The sequence below is a fragment of the Melopsittacus undulatus genome, chromosome 9 (genome assembly GCF_012275295.1).
Source record: "Melopsittacus undulatus isolate bMelUnd1 chromosome 9, bMelUnd1.mat.Z, whole genome shotgun sequence".
Taxonomy (NCBI): Eukaryota; Metazoa; Chordata; class Aves; order Psittaciformes; family Psittaculidae; genus Melopsittacus; species Melopsittacus undulatus.
Genome location: NC_047535.1, coordinates 40100906 through 40117307, shown reverse-complemented (window position 1 = coordinate 40117307; position 16402 = coordinate 40100906). Strand labels below are relative to the sequence as shown.

General features: G+C 41.8%; 1 protein-coding gene across 1 annotated transcript in view; it reads right to left on the bottom strand.

The window, feature by feature from the left end:
• UROC1 (urocanate hydratase 1) overlaps positions 1–16402 on the bottom strand; it is a 35613-nt gene that overhangs the window by 10595 nt on the left and 8616 nt on the right. Inside the window, exons 3-15 of the mRNA XM_031042836.2 lie at positions 15794–15887; positions 14686–14745; positions 12310–12438; positions 11590–11651; positions 10549–10615; positions 9849–9992; positions 6467–6555; positions 5862–5924; positions 5045–5224; positions 4642–4739; positions 3781–3853; positions 2839–2960; positions 577–647 (exon numbers count right to left, since the gene is read on the bottom strand). Coding sequence (XP_030898696.2) covers positions 577–647; positions 2839–2960; positions 3781–3853; positions 4642–4739; positions 5045–5224; positions 5862–5924; positions 6467–6555; positions 9849–9992; positions 10549–10615; positions 11590–11651; positions 12310–12438; positions 14686–14745; positions 15794–15887 — 1252 coding nt within the window. The remainder of the gene's footprint in view (positions 1–576; positions 648–2838; positions 2961–3780; positions 3854–4641; positions 4740–5044; positions 5225–5861; positions 5925–6466; positions 6556–9848; positions 9993–10548; positions 10616–11589; positions 11652–12309; positions 12439–14685; positions 14746–15793; positions 15888–16402) is intronic.

Sequence of the window (16402 nt, the reverse complement as noted above, 5' to 3'; positions counted from 1 at the left end):
GAATGGCAAAGAACATCTGCCCTGCACAGCTATGCTCCTCTCTCCAGCTTTTACCCCATGGACCAATCTGGCTTCCAGATAAGGAGAGCACACGAGCCCTATAGTGTTATCTGTTAGCTTCACAGTGAGAAGCTGTCCTAAAAGAAAAACAAAGGATGCTTCACTGGCATCCTGCTTCCCACTATACAAAAGCATGGCAGGTCTTTGGCCTCATCACCTGTTCTGTAAAGGGTACCAAGAATTACAGGCATGAAGAAGATGAGGCAAAGCAATGCCAAGAGGGACACTGTGAACAGCTCTCTGAAGGAAAGCTAGTTACAAATGAGATGCAGAGGGAATCACTGATGTGTTTTACTCCAGATATAAGACTAGATATTGCTGAGTTATTGGAACATTCCAGATGAGGAAGTGAAGGGAAAGACCTGCTTCAGCTCACCCTAAAACCCCTACTTTGGAAAGAGGCTTCAGTTATCAGCTCTGGGAGTTACAGGCAGTGATTTCATTCATGCCCATGCCTGCTTTTTACTCCACCATTCTGGATCCAGACACATGCAGTGAAGGAAGTTGTGCACTTACCAAACTGTGCCTGCCAGCTTCCCGAATCCAGCGGATGTTGTCATGGTACTGCTGCTTCACAGATGTGCTCACTTGCCAGGGAAAGCAAGAAAAGAGGCTTTGAAAACGAATGCAATATGCTGCAAGTTTAATTTAGCTCATCTGACATCACTAGGAAGTCACATTCTATTCTCATATACAAGCACGCATATAGGAAGTGCTATACAGAATCTTCTGTGCAGCTGATGCAGTAACGGGTACCATACATTTAGAGGTAGGTACGAGATGTCACCCGGGAGACAGCTGGAACAATAAACCCCATTCAGATCTTTAGCAAACTAAACCTTGGAATGTGGGTTACATGTACTGTTCATTCCTTTTCACCTGGCCTACTGCCTACTAAATGGCAATCCCTTTCTGAGCCTTTGCTAAATTAGAAGCTTTAGCAAACTCCATAACATTGGGTACTACAGGCATCAGGGAGTAAATAACTCCTTTGAGTTAGCCAGCAGCTGGCAATACATGCTTGAGGATAAGTTACACCAATGCTGGGATAGAGATTTATAGCACAGCAGTTGCTCTGTACTAAGTGACCCACGTGAATGCTTTTATCCCAAGATAAACCCAAGGTCTCTTATGCTACAAACTGAGGTATGTTGCCTCTCATTATGGAGCACAAATTGCACAGAAAGACCTACTATGGAGTAGCTACTTTACATGCAAATCCACCCTATATCTTGTTTAGATATATATAGGGCAGGTTGGATGGGGCTTGGAGGAACCTGGTCTAGTAGATGGTGTCCCTGCCCATGGCAGGGGGCTGGAACAGGATAAGCTTTAAGGTCCCTTCCAACCCAAGCCAGTCTGGGATTCTATGATATGTTTTCTAAGAGAACTATATATAATGATTTTATATCCTCCATCTTCTCATTTATATCTGTGCCATCCCATCTTGAAGTTGTCCCTGGTAACTGAAAAGGGTGTTCAGACTGTCTTTCCACTAGGCACTATGTCAGTAGGTAGGTAGTAAAATTAGAGACATGGAAGACGAAAGGCAAGATGCTCATATTTAATCCGAGCTAAACACACTGTTAAAAGGGAGATGTGAAATATGCTCATTCCTGCAGAGGCAGGCCTCCATCCAGAGAGTTTTAATGACCCTAAAAAGCCCTGTCAGTGCTTTAGGGCTTGGCTCCCAGTGATAGCTGCTAAACTCTGCAGGGAGAATTAACATGTCAGCTCATAGCTTTGGAAGAAGTGAAAGATGAAACATCTGCTAGTGCTGTTTTAGTGGGATTGTGCTGCCATTCATAAGCTTTAAGGAAGCAGCTTCTAGAAGGTAATGGGTAGATTCACTTGGGTTATTATAGCTCTTTAATGAGAGTTTACAGGAGTTCCTCTAGAGAAACAAATAATGAGCTCCTTTTTCACTTTTATAAGCTATGTCAGAGAGATATATCATGTTTTATACTTCAGAGCACACGGACTTCGAGAACAGATCTTTCTGGCTATTACTTCTAGAGAGCATGTCCAGGAAGAAGCCAGATGAGAATGCTGGCTACAAGGACACATCCCGACACAGCAGGATTCATGTTTGCTGACACAAAATGAGCTTTGTCTCAGTTCCCATTCAAAAGCAGGGGATAGCAGTAACAGCCCACTCTCAGGGATACGGAAGAGTGAGAAAATGTTATCCCTAGATACTACAGCAACACACAGAGCCATGCAGATACTCCAGACTGGTTCCACCAGTGAGTAAAAACAGCTGTCAGGTTATTAGCAACTGACAAAAGAAATTGTAATCACAGATAAGTGACACTGGATGGAGCACCACACCCGGGAAACCTGGTTTCCTGCCACTCCTCTGCTCACCAGCATCTTAAATCCCTCCCTAGATTCCCACACCTCATTCACCTATGAGACAGGGCAAAACAAGTTGACTGCTACAGAAAAACCCCTTGGAGACCTATTGATGAAAGATGCTGTTTGCCTTGAAGTTTCAAGGTGACAAAGTGCAGGAAGACCCTTAAGAAATGAGAAGACAGGCTCTTAGCCTAAACTGCAACTATACCTTTGGGATCAATAGCCTCTCTACTTGGTGGTTTATACCTACTGGTTACACCCCTTACAGGAGTTTAGAGAACAGCAAGATTTGCTGCCCATGTGGAACAGGCAAGAGACTCCTCTTTATGGTTTTAGCCAAAAGCTCACACACATTTCACAACTCTGTTTCCTCTTCCCCCCAGAAGAGGCCCAGTGTTGGGGCATGGGATGGAATCTTACCTCCCTGACGTATAGACTCCTCCAGCACAGACATGGCAATGGAGTCAGTGGTAGCAAGATCCTGTGGGTCACCTGAGGTACAAACCCAGCGGAATGGCCCAAATCCCAGGGAAAAAATGTCCCTGGGAAGAGAACACGCTTCATTAAGAGATAGCTGAAATTCTTTCCTTATTTATGCTGGCTGCTAGCGGTGCTTTTCTTTCATTAGCTAGAGACGGAAGAATTTGAAACATTTTCAATGAACTAATCTAAATAGAAGCATCAAGGACCATTAATTGAGAAATTAAGCAGTGCTGTTCCACACAGCCATCGACTGGGGTATCAAATACCCCAGGTTTTCGATAGGAATATTGGGCAGTTCAGTCAAACAAGTGCATCATCAGATGAAGTGCAAGTTTCCTCCTGTTTCATCAGATAGACTCTCCCTGTTGCCTGGTCTTTATGTGCTAAACCCAGGCTGAGTGCATCTTCACTCGCAGACAAGTGCACGTTCTGAACAAGTGCCCAAGTCCAGACCCATTTGCTGTCCACATTATTTACACACAATAGTAAGACAGGCTTCAGTTGAGTACCAGGAGAGATCTGGTTGGTGCTTTACTCTGTGTTCAAGCTCTGATTCACAAGGTACAGGCAAGTTAAGCATGAGTCAGAGGCTAAAGTGTAAAATAGAAAACATGAGCATGATGTAAGTATGATGCAAGCATGATGCTTTCAGCCAAGAGGACAGCTTCCTAAACCACACTGGGCATACTCCCAAGTGGAGAAAAATAGGACTAACCCTGACATAACACCTGTGTGACGAATTTTCCTCCTACTGACTCCTTTTCATCATTTATAACACATTGCAAGACCTGCAGTAAGTGGTATCTCTAATTCTCTCCCCTAAACAAGGGGGGGTCACAAGGGACTTGAGTGCTTCATTCCAAGTTCTCCCCAACATACCCCATGATGTGCTGGACGTAGGAAGGGTAGCGGAATTCTGTTTTATTGGCTCCTCTTTTCACAAGATCAGCACCTATAAAAGGATTTAATAGTCAGTGATTTGGGGAAGAAAAATTATAAGATGTAAAAGTAGACTGCACCTGGGTTCCTCGGAAGGCTTTATCTCATCCACAAAGGTGGTCAAAGGTCTCAGAATGAGAGAAAGAGATGCTAAAGAGATACTACTCTGCTCTCAGGAGGCCTCACTTGGAGCATTGTGTGCAGTTCTGGTGTCCTCAACATCAAAAGGACATGGAACTGTTGGAACAAGTCCAGAGGAGGCCACGAGGATGATCAGGGGCTGGAGCACCTCCTGTATGAAGATAGGCTGAGAAAATTGGGGCTGTTCAGCCTGGAGAAGGGAAGGCTGCGTGGAGACCTCATAGCAGCCTTCCAGTATCTGAAGGGGGGCTACAGGGATGCTGGGGAGGGACTCTTTATTAGGGACTGTAGTAACATGACAAGGGGTAATGGGTTCAAACTGAAACAGGGGAAGTTTAGATGGGATCTAAGGAACAAATTCTTTACTGTTAGGGTGGTGAGGCACTAGAATGGGTTGCCCAGGGAGGTCGTGAATGCTCCATCCTCAGCAGTGTTCAAGGCCAGGTTGGACAGAGCCTTGGGTGCCATGGTTTAGTGTGAGGTGTCCCTGCCCATGGCAGGGGGTTGGAACTGGATGATCTTAAGGTCCTTTCCAACCTGAACTATTCTATGATTCTAAAGAGTTTGCATAACGCAGTGGCCAACCCTATCCTACTACAGCTGGGAAGATGCATGCAGGATTGTCCTTATTTCCACTTGCCAACTCCAGGATCTACTCACCAGCTCTTTGAGCTTCCAAGAGAAAAGCATTGCCATAATCCCAAAAAAACATGCCCTTATCTGCTAGTCTGTTAATAGCAGCCACTTGTCTCTTCAGACTGAAATAAAGAAGGAGACATTTATTCTTGAGATTGATAAAATATCAGAATATCAATTTCACCTGCAAACTTCTAAGTCTGGGGTAGCTCTTATATATTAAAACTACTTCTAAAATGGTAAGGGATGCCTGCCACACTCCAAGTGATAGCTGTGTATGAACACAGTTGGGATGCATCAGTACTGTAGCTCTACCCCAGACTTCTATTGAAATATCAAAGAACAGAAACTTCTTAAGACCAAGATGTGCACACTTGCAGAGCAGCCAAACGTAAAGGTTAAAACCAGGAATCATCAAAGGATTTACCTCTCTTTTACCAGGGTCCGGAACTTCCCTGGGTTGGTGGACAGGAGCTGCTTTGCTTCCTCAAAGCTAAGCTGTACCGGATAGTACCCCCCATTGAATGGGTTATGACATGAAGTCTGGTCGGATCCCAGATCAACCAGCAGCTCTCCTGTTGTGTCCAGCTCATGTACCAGCCTCTCCCTGGGGAAGAGAGTGCTCAAACAGGATCTGTCATTTCACATTCTAGCTCCTGATTCAGGTGAACTCCTTCCATCTCAAGAGGTTGTTTACAAAGGTATGCCCTTGGCAGGTTAAGTCTTTGTTTTAGCAGTCAGGGGGTGGGAAATGATGGTGCACACTCACTTGCTCAAGAATACAGACAGATGAGCCAGATACCAGTATGACAAACTCGTCTCAACCCGTGGTATATCGTATGAGAGCAAGATTTACCATTGGCCAAGAATTGCCACCCATCATCTGATTATTCACTCAATACCTCAACATTTCTATTCTTCACTGAAGTTAAAGCAATTTTCTTGCTATCTAACTAGTAAAATGTTAGAAGGAAAGGGATAAATTCTTTCTTCATCCAAGGAAGCATCTTAGGGATTTCTTCCCTTAAGAAATTCATTGTTCCATAAGGAAAGGAACATGGGAAGCAACTATGGATTGGAACACAAGGGTGAAGACCCCTCTTTTGACAATATAGTTCTTAATGAGCATCTATAGTAATGAACTCAGCACCAAGCTTAATGCCTCTTGCAAATTTGGGAATTAATGCCAGGTTGGCTAACTAATCAAAGCATTAATATATCCATTATCTATATATACTACTTACCATAGATCTACCACATTCCCATGGTAACCCAAACTAAGGGCAATTTTATTCTTTCTTGCATCTCTAGAATAGATTTAAAAGATCGGTTGAGGAAAATGACTTCATAGAATTCCATCTTGCAGTGTACAAATTACAGTCAAACCCAGCAAAGAAGTCTGTATGTAGTTTCCAGCACCCATCTAAGCAAGAGATCTTTCTACCTTTATGTAATTGTTAATCACTGATTTCAGAAAGCTTAAGTGATGCTTCATGATTTGTAATTGCTCTATGCATATTCATGAAACTGATGTTATTTAACATATATAAGTGATATGAAGCTGAACAAAGACACATTTAACATATATAAGTGACATAAAACCAAATGAAGACACATTTAATGCGTAAGTTATATGAAGCCTGGTAGTAGCTTGCAGTAAGCATCAGTAGTCACTAATAATGATTGCTGCTATCTGGAAGGACAGATTCACATTCACAAGCAGACCTGGAATAACAAGAGGTGTCCCTCATCCCCTTTATATACACACTAAAATAGCATAAGGCAGAAGGATGTCAAGTGAGGATTAGGAAGCAGAGATGAACTCACTGACTTATGGTACAAGTCATACCTAAGGCGAGCAATGCAGTGGTCCAGGTTGTTAGAGATCTCCATCAGCCATCCCTGCTTGTGACGCTTCAAAAGCGCTGCTTCATCAACCTAAGGGAAACAGCAGAGATCTAAAGCTCCTGCTTGCCCCATCCAGACACTTTGACCTTTAGTTTTTCAACTAGTCTGCAAGAAAGAGCAGCAAATGGGTAAAGGGAATTGTCCTGCCTTGGCCTTAAGAATATGGAGTCATTGTTCAGACACAAACCTCAGGGTTTTCCTTTTTACCCTTTATGTTTTAATCCAGGCTTGAAGCAGAAAAAAAACCCAACAAATTTCAATGCATCACTTCCTAAAGTATTCCACAAACCGAAAATTATCATTAAAATTGTATAAGAGGTAACATTTTCCCACCAATTTTAATTATTCTTATTCTGTCTTTTTATCATTATACTGGGGGGGGAAAAAAACCAAACAATCAACAACAAATAAACCAAAAGCCAAAATGTTTCCAATTTATTTTTCAAATCTGGCTATTTTCTATGAAAGTAAAATTCCTATTGAAACGAGGAAATATTTCCTTTGATCAGCTCAGAGACAGCCGTTTCTGCCTGACTGCTCGGCATGAAGCGATGCTCTGCTGAATCAAATCGACCCTCACTTTTGTTCTTTGACTGCTGGTTGAAAATCTCCACCAAATATGGGAAAGAGGAAAGTGTTGTCTTGGCCCAGCTGGCTAATGCCTCTGAAAACATGGAATGGATCAAAACAAAACTACATCTTTAATTCCCTCTTCTTTGAACTTGGAAGCTCCAAACCAGCTCAATCCCAAATCTGTGCTCTCTTCTGAGCTCAGCTTCTGTGTGTCAGTGTGTATATGCATAAGAGACAGCTGGATAAAAATATAAATGGATAGACAAGCTGGGGAGGCTTTGGCACAGATTCCGTATTAATGGTTCTGTGTACAAGCTTGCACATCATTAATACATTTATCATGAGCTCTCAGTGGCATAAACCAAGTAGAAAAATGAATTGAAGCCAATTTCCCATAGTAGCAAGAGATTTAAACACCCCAGGAATCTGTGTGCATAGGACACGTAACCCAAGTATCTTCTAGTGTTTCATTAAAGCATTTTTACTTCTCTATAATCCACCCCCATCATTTTCATTCTATTATTTCCCATTAACAAAGTATTTAGATGTAAATTAATTAAGTTCTGTATTCAGGAGGCGCCTGAACACCAGGAAACCTTTTCTCTCCTAATTATTCTTAGCATGAGAAACCTTCCAGCATTTCTCACATTGGCAATAAAGACTCCTTCCAAAAGCCCAGATTATGATAATATCAGTGTCACTGCCAATGGAATTACTCACTGAAGTCAGGTGCCGGGGGGGACAGCTCCTTTGGGACTTATTTAAATCAGCGCAAGAGGAAAGATATTAAATGGTCTGTATGAATTACAGGAATGAGGTTCATTTAAATTGCAGTACAACAGAGCAGATCTATTTAAATCTGTTAGCACATCCTACATGTTTTACTCCAGCCCTGACAGCCTAAGCCTTTCACAGGCTCAAGAAAACTCGCTTGCATTAAACCACACTTGCAAACCCTACTCATTTTTGATCAGTCTTTAAACCTCAGCAGGTTTAAAGACTGCATAAAGATGATGAGCTGATGTCACCTCCAGTGTGACACTAAAGAGCGCAGCGCAGCTCAGAGGAGATGGCTGGCCCTCCACACAATTACTTCATAAATGACAATCTGCTTCATGTCAAACAGGAGAGGTAAGAGACTTGCCCCATTAATCCCTTCTGCCTGAGCTTCAGAAGCCCTGGCTGACAAAATGACATCTCTTGCACAATCCAGCAATGCCATTTGCATAAATAGTTCCTTAAATAAATAATATGTACATGTATGTAGCTATCCAGATGTGCTCCTGAGGCTCATTTCCGACAAGGATCATCTCACAGGAGATAAAAACCAGGCAATATTCAGTCTCCTGAATAAAATCATCTGCAGCCACAGAGATGAAAAGGACAAAGGGCTGCTGAGAATAGCATTCACTGGAATCTCCCCTTTGTATTCCAATGTTTGAAAGCTCATGATGACAGAGTGGAAGTCTGAATAAAGATAATTTATTCAATAATAACTTGTCCAATAATAAATTGATTTAACCTGCAGGGAGCACCTGATGAGATCTCAAATACCCACCGAGCTCCCATGCTAACAGCACTTACAGCATCATTGCAAAATGATGAAACCTAATCTCAGTCTCCCCTCTGGCAGGTTAAAGCCATTCCCCTTGTCCTGTCCCTACAGGCTCTTGTCCAAAACCCCTCTCCAGGTTCCTCATGGCCTGTTAAAGATTGGTGCAGTGTATCTGTAGTCCATCCCTCCATCCGATACATGAGAACAGAGCCCTGTGATCAGCAGAATAGCTGAAAAATGAAGGTTATTAGACCCTAATGTTACTTTTTAATACAAAAATGTATTTCACTCAAAGCTTACAGGCATGTACACTTACCATAATTCTGAATATTCATTCTCTGCATTATAATGATATTAATGATATTTAAAGATATCTGTGGATCCTATCATACACTATTCCAATTGCTTGGACATTAGCAGTCTGAATTACAGATGACTAGATTCCCTTTATTTTATGAGGAAATAACTCATAATTAATATACTTGCAACAGAGAAACATTACACCAGGACAAAAGACTCTACAAAGAGCATATACTAGGTGAGCTTCAGGGAACACGGTACTTGCAGAACTTCCTCCCCTTCATCACTTTCCTTTAGCAGCACTTACCTTCACTGTCTGTAAACTGGGATTCTCATAAGTGCTTGTAATTAAACCTCATCATCTTCATACTGAAGCCAACCTTAAAATTTTCAGTTTTACAAAACCCCATTGACTTCAAAGGATCACAACACCAAGAACTTCATTGTCCCAGCCTTGAGGAGTGAATCATACCAACACTTTTAACAGCTGCTTTCCATTGCACCTGATGAGGGTGCGAGAGGAATTAAAGGTTAATTGCTATGTAACTAACACCTTTAACAGAGACTTGTTTGGCATAAGAGAACGCACTTCCCATAGGAACTGCCTGTGGAAATCACATGAAATGAAGGTAGCTCAAGCAATGAGAATGACAGCATCATCCTACATTATTTGTGAAACAACCACAAGAGATTACAGCCCACATCCCTGCAGTCTGATCCAGTAAGTGAACAAATACAGAGTGAAAAATGCTCTGCAGAGGAGAGACAGATCTATGAAAAGAGCGAATTTCATTGAGTTTGGCTGTCAGGGTTACTTGAAGAACATGACAGATCAGGAGAATGAGGGTTCTGATTCAGCACATGTAGAGAAAACAGAAGGAAGCATCGCTCTCACCTCTGCAATGATCCCCACACACCCAGCAATGACTGCAGCCTTTGCTTGTGCCCCACTCATCCCTCCGAGACCAGAAGTAACAAACACCTTTCCAGACAGGTCTTCTGCCTTCAAGTAGCGACGGCCGGCGTTGAGCACTGTGAGCTGCACACAACACAACACAGCCATTACCAGCAGCTATTTTTCCTGCAGTCCCTGAAATGTAAGGATCTTCTGTCCCTTTTGGAATGGCAGCTTGAAAATCAGGGGTCATTTGGACTATAAATCTTTTTGAAAGGAAGCATGTTAAAGTGATGGTCTATCCTGATTAGGTTTATTTCCCTCACAATGAAATAGGATAACCAGTGATTCCCAACATGCTGCATATTTAGGGCCACTGCAGAAAACAGCTAAGGAAAATAGCTAAGAAAATAAGCTAAGAAATGTTTTTCCTCTAACACATTTGGTCAAGTCATACAACACTTACTGTAGCCAGATACGAGCACAGATCGAGACCTTGATTCCTTCAGGTCTGAATGCTGGATAACATGCCATAGACTGCACAATAGGACACTCATTTTTCAAGGAACAGGCAATAAGAGTTTCTTTAGCAGACAGAACATTGCTTTACAGCAATCCAATTCAATCCAATCACCAGCCACTGCTGGAGACACCCTCCTCCAAAAAGGATTCACAAATAGACCTTTCCCCAGCTTCTTACCACAGTGCCATGGACTATTCCCTGCGGCCCAATGTAGCAGTAGCTCCCTGCAGTCATCTGACCATACCTGGCAATAATAATGAACACAGTCACACTATATGTAACAAGGCTGAAATTAATTCTGTACACATCTACATATCTTTCCATTGTAACAAGAAACTCATCTCTGCTTTGATTTGTTGTTAAATAAGTGCTATTATCAAATTATAACTTAATTGAGTTTTTTGATTAGCATTAATGTGTTTTGGGAGAAGCATTTAACTCCGTACATAGAGTTCAAAAAATCATGGATCAAAAAACTCCATGTAAACTTGGCTTGCCATTTAGCACGGTGGCTAGAAGACAAGGATATTCCTTTTCACCTTGTTGGCATCTTTATGCCACTGGTTTTCAGCTGCATTCAGCGAGCCACTTTTGAGGTTCTTAGCCCGAAGCAAATGTCCACGTTGCTATGAAATTCCCAGGAAAGTGGCAATGGGTACTCTATTTGCATCCTTTATTTCCAGCTTCCTGATCTTTACACATGCAGCTCGCTAGTGGTTTTAATTTATGCTCCCTATGGTACACAACAGAACAATAATCCTTTGCTCATCGACTAGATCAGTGATAAAAAGGGGGCAATAATAATTATATGCATATATATATATATATATAAAAGAGCTAACTTTCTCTCAGAGTGAAGGACGATTTCAGAACTTGCTTCTTCTGTAGGCTGCAAAATAACCACTGCAAAGTGGAACTAACCAGTGCTCTAAGCAGGGCATGATGAAAGCTTCAGGCTTTAATTCAGCCAAGTCTCACACATAAACCTAAAGCTAATCCCCAGCAGACCTCGAATACAGCCTTATATACATGGCTGAAGATAACGCAAACTCCTATGTAATTTCACTTAAGAGAGCATCAATGCTTTGCAGCATCAGGACTTTATGCAGCACAGTTGAAATCCATCTGCATTAGAAATTTCAAGCAGCCAGTACTTGATGCCTGAATTACATTTTAGTTAAGGATTTGATCTATTTTAATAGCGAGGTATCTTCTTACATTGTTACTCCCAAAGCAAATAACCTCTCGTATTCATCTCTGGAGGAATAGTTGGGAATAACCTAAGAAAACAGTCAAAAGAAAACCCACATTAGCAAATTAGAGATTTTAAGCAGGTATTTCTAACAGCTTACATTTCTTTAGCTATGACTACGCACATAGAAAGACATTGAAACAGGAGAAGTAATTCAGATGGTTTATCCTATGTATTCTTGTACTAGAAAACAAGATGTCTGGTCTTTCTGGCAGTGTGACTGTCATGCAAATTCAAGGAAAGCAGTCCTGTAGCCACAAAACTAGCCTGCAGCAAGATAGATATTGAATAGCCCAGAAGACTGGCAACGAACCATCATGTTCACTTGTCCAGCTTGGCTTTAAAGAAAAGCAGTCCAGATACCTGAGCACCTGATTAAGAATCCTCTGTTTGCCTATTGAAGGCTTTTAAATCTTCCAAACTGAGCCTAGCTGAAGTGTTTTGGTCAAGAACATGTATAGCTTGGGCTCAGTCAAAACAGGAGTTGTCTAATAAGGAGAGGATTTCTCCCTCCACCACTGCAGATCAGTACAGGAGGTGAGAGCAACTACTGGAATAAATGCTGCAGAATTTGGACCCCAGATTCTTCTGTGTGCAAGCTCAGGTAGTATAAATAACATTTGAATTCCAACACTTCAACTCAACAGAAGAGGAGGAAAAACAGAAAACAAGATACTAATACCTACCATGCCATTAGTAATGATTAATCGAGGAGCACAGTGATGGCTGGGAAAGAGCCCCAGAGGATGCCCACTGTACATCACCAGTGTTTGCTCTTCAGTCATCTCTGACAAATAGTGCATTGCCAACCAGAACTGGAAGGGAAGGCAAGGAAAGTGAGAGAATCTGCATCTTACATTCATGTTTCTTTGTGAAGCTGCTAAACTTTGAGTATGAAGACAGCTATAGAGATAATGAGGTGCATTCACATATGGAATAACAGCCAGAGCTCTCAACACATTCTTGCTTTTTAATGAAGTGCATTAAGAGATATCACTCAGCAGGAAACATAAATCACCAGCGAGCAGAAATCTGAATGAGCTCCAGAATCATTTCTCCTGTACAAACCCCAGAAATTCTTCATTTTTAAAGCTATTCTAATTTTATCCTGAGGTTAACCATTTGGATCTGGCACTTTCCTGGCTGTCTTTCCAAAGCCAAGCTGCAATGTTTTCCCTATAGGTGATTAGAATACCCATGCATATTGTTAATCCTAACCTGAAATGGGTAATGCAGCATCTTCTAGTGCTTGTGTTCTCAACAGATAGATATTAAAATGTGCACTAAAGCAAGGAATCAGTTTTCTTCTAAAGAAAAACAAATCAGCTTTCACAATGGAGAGTGAAGAAAGTCCTTGGTGCAATCATGAGCATACAAATAAATGCATCTCAACTCTGCATAATTCAATAGTTACTCTTGATGCATGCCAAAAGGTAGGGTTTGATCATCTAAGCTGCCTATAGAATTAATGCACATCCATCGTGGTCTATCACAAAGCCCATTATATTCCACAGGGCTTTCAGGGTTGGCCTGAGAGGAGCTTTCCCATATAATATTGAAATCCCAACTCAAAAACAGAGTTTTATGAAGGGACACAAAGTTTTGAGTTAATGAAGGACCTGCTGATGAAAGAGACAGCAGTATCAGTGACAAATAAACAGAACCACTTGTCATGGGCACTTAACCTCTGTGGTTGTGTCTTTGATTCAGTTTAAACCAGTGCAGATTTGAAGCCAGTCCCTTCTAACCCCAAAGAGCAAGTTCAGGTGAACAGGAAGGAGTCCCCAGATTTACTCTCTTGCTTTATAGATGGTTTTGTTTCATGAAATACATTGAATACTCAAAGTCTGCTCCTAGGGCAGGACAAACCGAGGGCAGTAACAAGTAACCAGCTGAACAGCCCACTCTTTAGCAGGTTGGGAACACACTGTAATAAAAGTAGAAGCTATAAGATCAATCGTTTTGCATTGAAAGGCACAAGTAAGGAGGAAGCAAAAGCCTTTCCTAGCTTAAAGAACAGTTCTTGTTGCAGGCTTGTGAAGTTATTCTGAAGGAATGAACCATGCCCAGAGTTTATTCGGAAGAGAGGTCTGGATGATATAAACAGGCAATAGAAATCAATCACAACCTTTTCATTAGGAATTTTGTAATGATTTGTAAAAAAAAAAAAAGCATGTTTTCAATCCACAAACAGAACAAAATGTTCTGTCATAACTGAATCATTCATGTGATTGCTACTCTAAGTAAGCAAAAACAAAAAGGTTTTGTTTGCTCTGCTGCAAAACAACTGCAGGTCAGGGCTCTGGCTTGGATGAGAGCAAGAGAAAAGGGAGTATTGCAGACTTTGGCAGTGTTGCTACTTCACCTTGTAGCCCAGCATCTGCATAGGGGATCTCAGTCCAATAAAGGCTGCTATATAAACTGCAAGAAATGGTGTAAAACTCAAGTAGTTAACAGGCATCAGTTAACTGGCATTTACTAATCAATCCACAGGATGAAGAAATGATGTGCATTGCCATGGTACCATTCTTTTAACAACTCAGACCAGTTTTGCCTCAAAAACTGTCCAAGACTTCCATTTAACTCCCATTTATCAGCTCAGGAAACTGAAGCATGACTCAGGGTTGGATTTTCCTTAATCAAAGCCTTTTAATTCCATTACTTGCTGTGAGAAGTATTCCAAAAGCACCAGAAACAAGCAAAAGATACACTTTTTTAATTATACAGAATTCATTTTGACTCCAAATTTATCTGTGTTAAATACACAAGCACATACAAACACATCAGAGAAAGAACTGGTCTTTACATCATCGTACACAGCTTGGCCTGTTTATGGCAGTATGTTTAGTATTTCTGTTGGGCTGTCTGTGCTCTCCTTACTAAATAAAGCTCTCCCTGTCCATGCAGTTCATAAGGGAGCATTTCTCTATCCAGACAGGATGTTTTGGAGTGTTTTGAGACAACGACTGCCAAGAATTATCACGAACTGCCTAAGCAGAATGCGCATGGGGGAGGGTGAAACTGGCTTCCTGAAACGAGCTGCACAAGCAGCAATGTCCTACCTGGGCCCAGTTGCTGAAGACCTGCCCGTTCCCTCCGTAAGTGACAAGCTCCTGAGGAAACTGGAAAAGACAATTCACAACAATAAGACAAGCACTTTTCTGAAGCATTTTGCTGTGTCTCCAAGCTGGTTTTCTAATCTCAGTAATAAATCTTTTCTAGGGCTTGTTGTAGCAACTCTAAATTCCTGAAATCAGAAAATAGTATTATTAAAGTGATTATTTAAGAAAAAAAGAAGAAATTCCTTTTCAAAATGAGGTGTTTGTTATCTTTACAGTGGTATTTTGGCTGCGGAATGCTACAATGTGGTTCCTTGGTTGCTGTTTCCATATCAGACATCCCAGTAAGCTCCTTTAGAGAAACCGAGTGAGCTTATAGTTTGGTTGTCACTGGCATTTACAGCTGGAAGAGTCTATGAGCAGCAGGGCATGGGGCGTAGTTGCATGCCTCTACACATTATACTGGGTAGTGCTTGGAAGGATGGACTCTGGTCCTGCAATCCTCCAGTCAATCTGTGCTTGAGGGATGAGCTTTCAAAGCAGAGAGCATCAGCACTGATTTTTCAACATAAGTTGTAGTAGCAGCAACATACTAAGAGGTGAGCTCTACCTATTACAGATCCTGTCTATAGTGGAAGCTGGAGTGAGCCTTGCTGGTGGTATAGGATGCCCAAGAGGTCTGTGTTATGGGCCAGGACACACTCTGCAGGATTCAGAACTGCACACAGCAGGAAACCAAACTTAATACAAAAGACTCCAAAGCCCAGGAATCAAAACACAACCACAAGGACAGAAGCAGCTTTAGTCTCTTGCAGGCTCACAGAAATGGATGCTCTAGCACATCCCCCATTAGCTACCACACTTTACATGCCTAGTTAACACACAGCAGCCAGCTCTCCATGTACAGGGGCTGGCATGGACCTTGGGGCACAGAACTAACAAAAGGCCCATAAACAACCAAAATCCTGTTCAATCCATTGAAGAAGAATCATCTGCACAAGGATTAATTTCATCCTATATGCCTGAATTCTTCAGGTTTTATGTAAGAGCACGTACAGTCCCTTGCAGGTCTGCTGCTCTATGAATCCAGTTTATTTTCACTGTACCTTACCTGAGCCACTGAGGGATCCAGATTATTCATGATCATCAACATAATGGCAGCAGCTGATTTGGTCTTGCAAGGGTATTCTCCTATGGGGTATGCTCTGAAACAGGAGGCAAAATTAAGGAGAGACACTGATTCATGAGGGCCACCACAATCACAGACCCCACTGTGAGTCAGGTTTAACTGTTATCAGACCAAGCAAAGAGAATACCTGCATTCAGCTGATTTACTGACTCAGTTATTCACAACTGGCACATATGGTGGCCAAGAGCTCTCACTGCTTTAAACTGGATTATTCTGGGGAGGCTGGAACTGGCCTCTCTAATGCAGTTACCAGGCCAAGCAGCTACATCCTGCCACACCAAGGAAAACAGCATCAGTGGAAGCTGCTTTCAGGCTCAGCAGCTCTTGTTATTTAAGTTCCTATCTAAGACACCCAGCTTGAATTTCAGTCCCAAAGCAGCTCTCAAAACCTGAAACAGCTTGGAGAAAAACAGGTCTTTTTATTGAATCAGATGCATTTCATGCAGACAGTTGAGAGGTGAGATATGGGAAACCCTCACTAAGGTATCATGAGTCAGGTTTCCTACCACTAGTGTGGTTCAGTGCAAACTG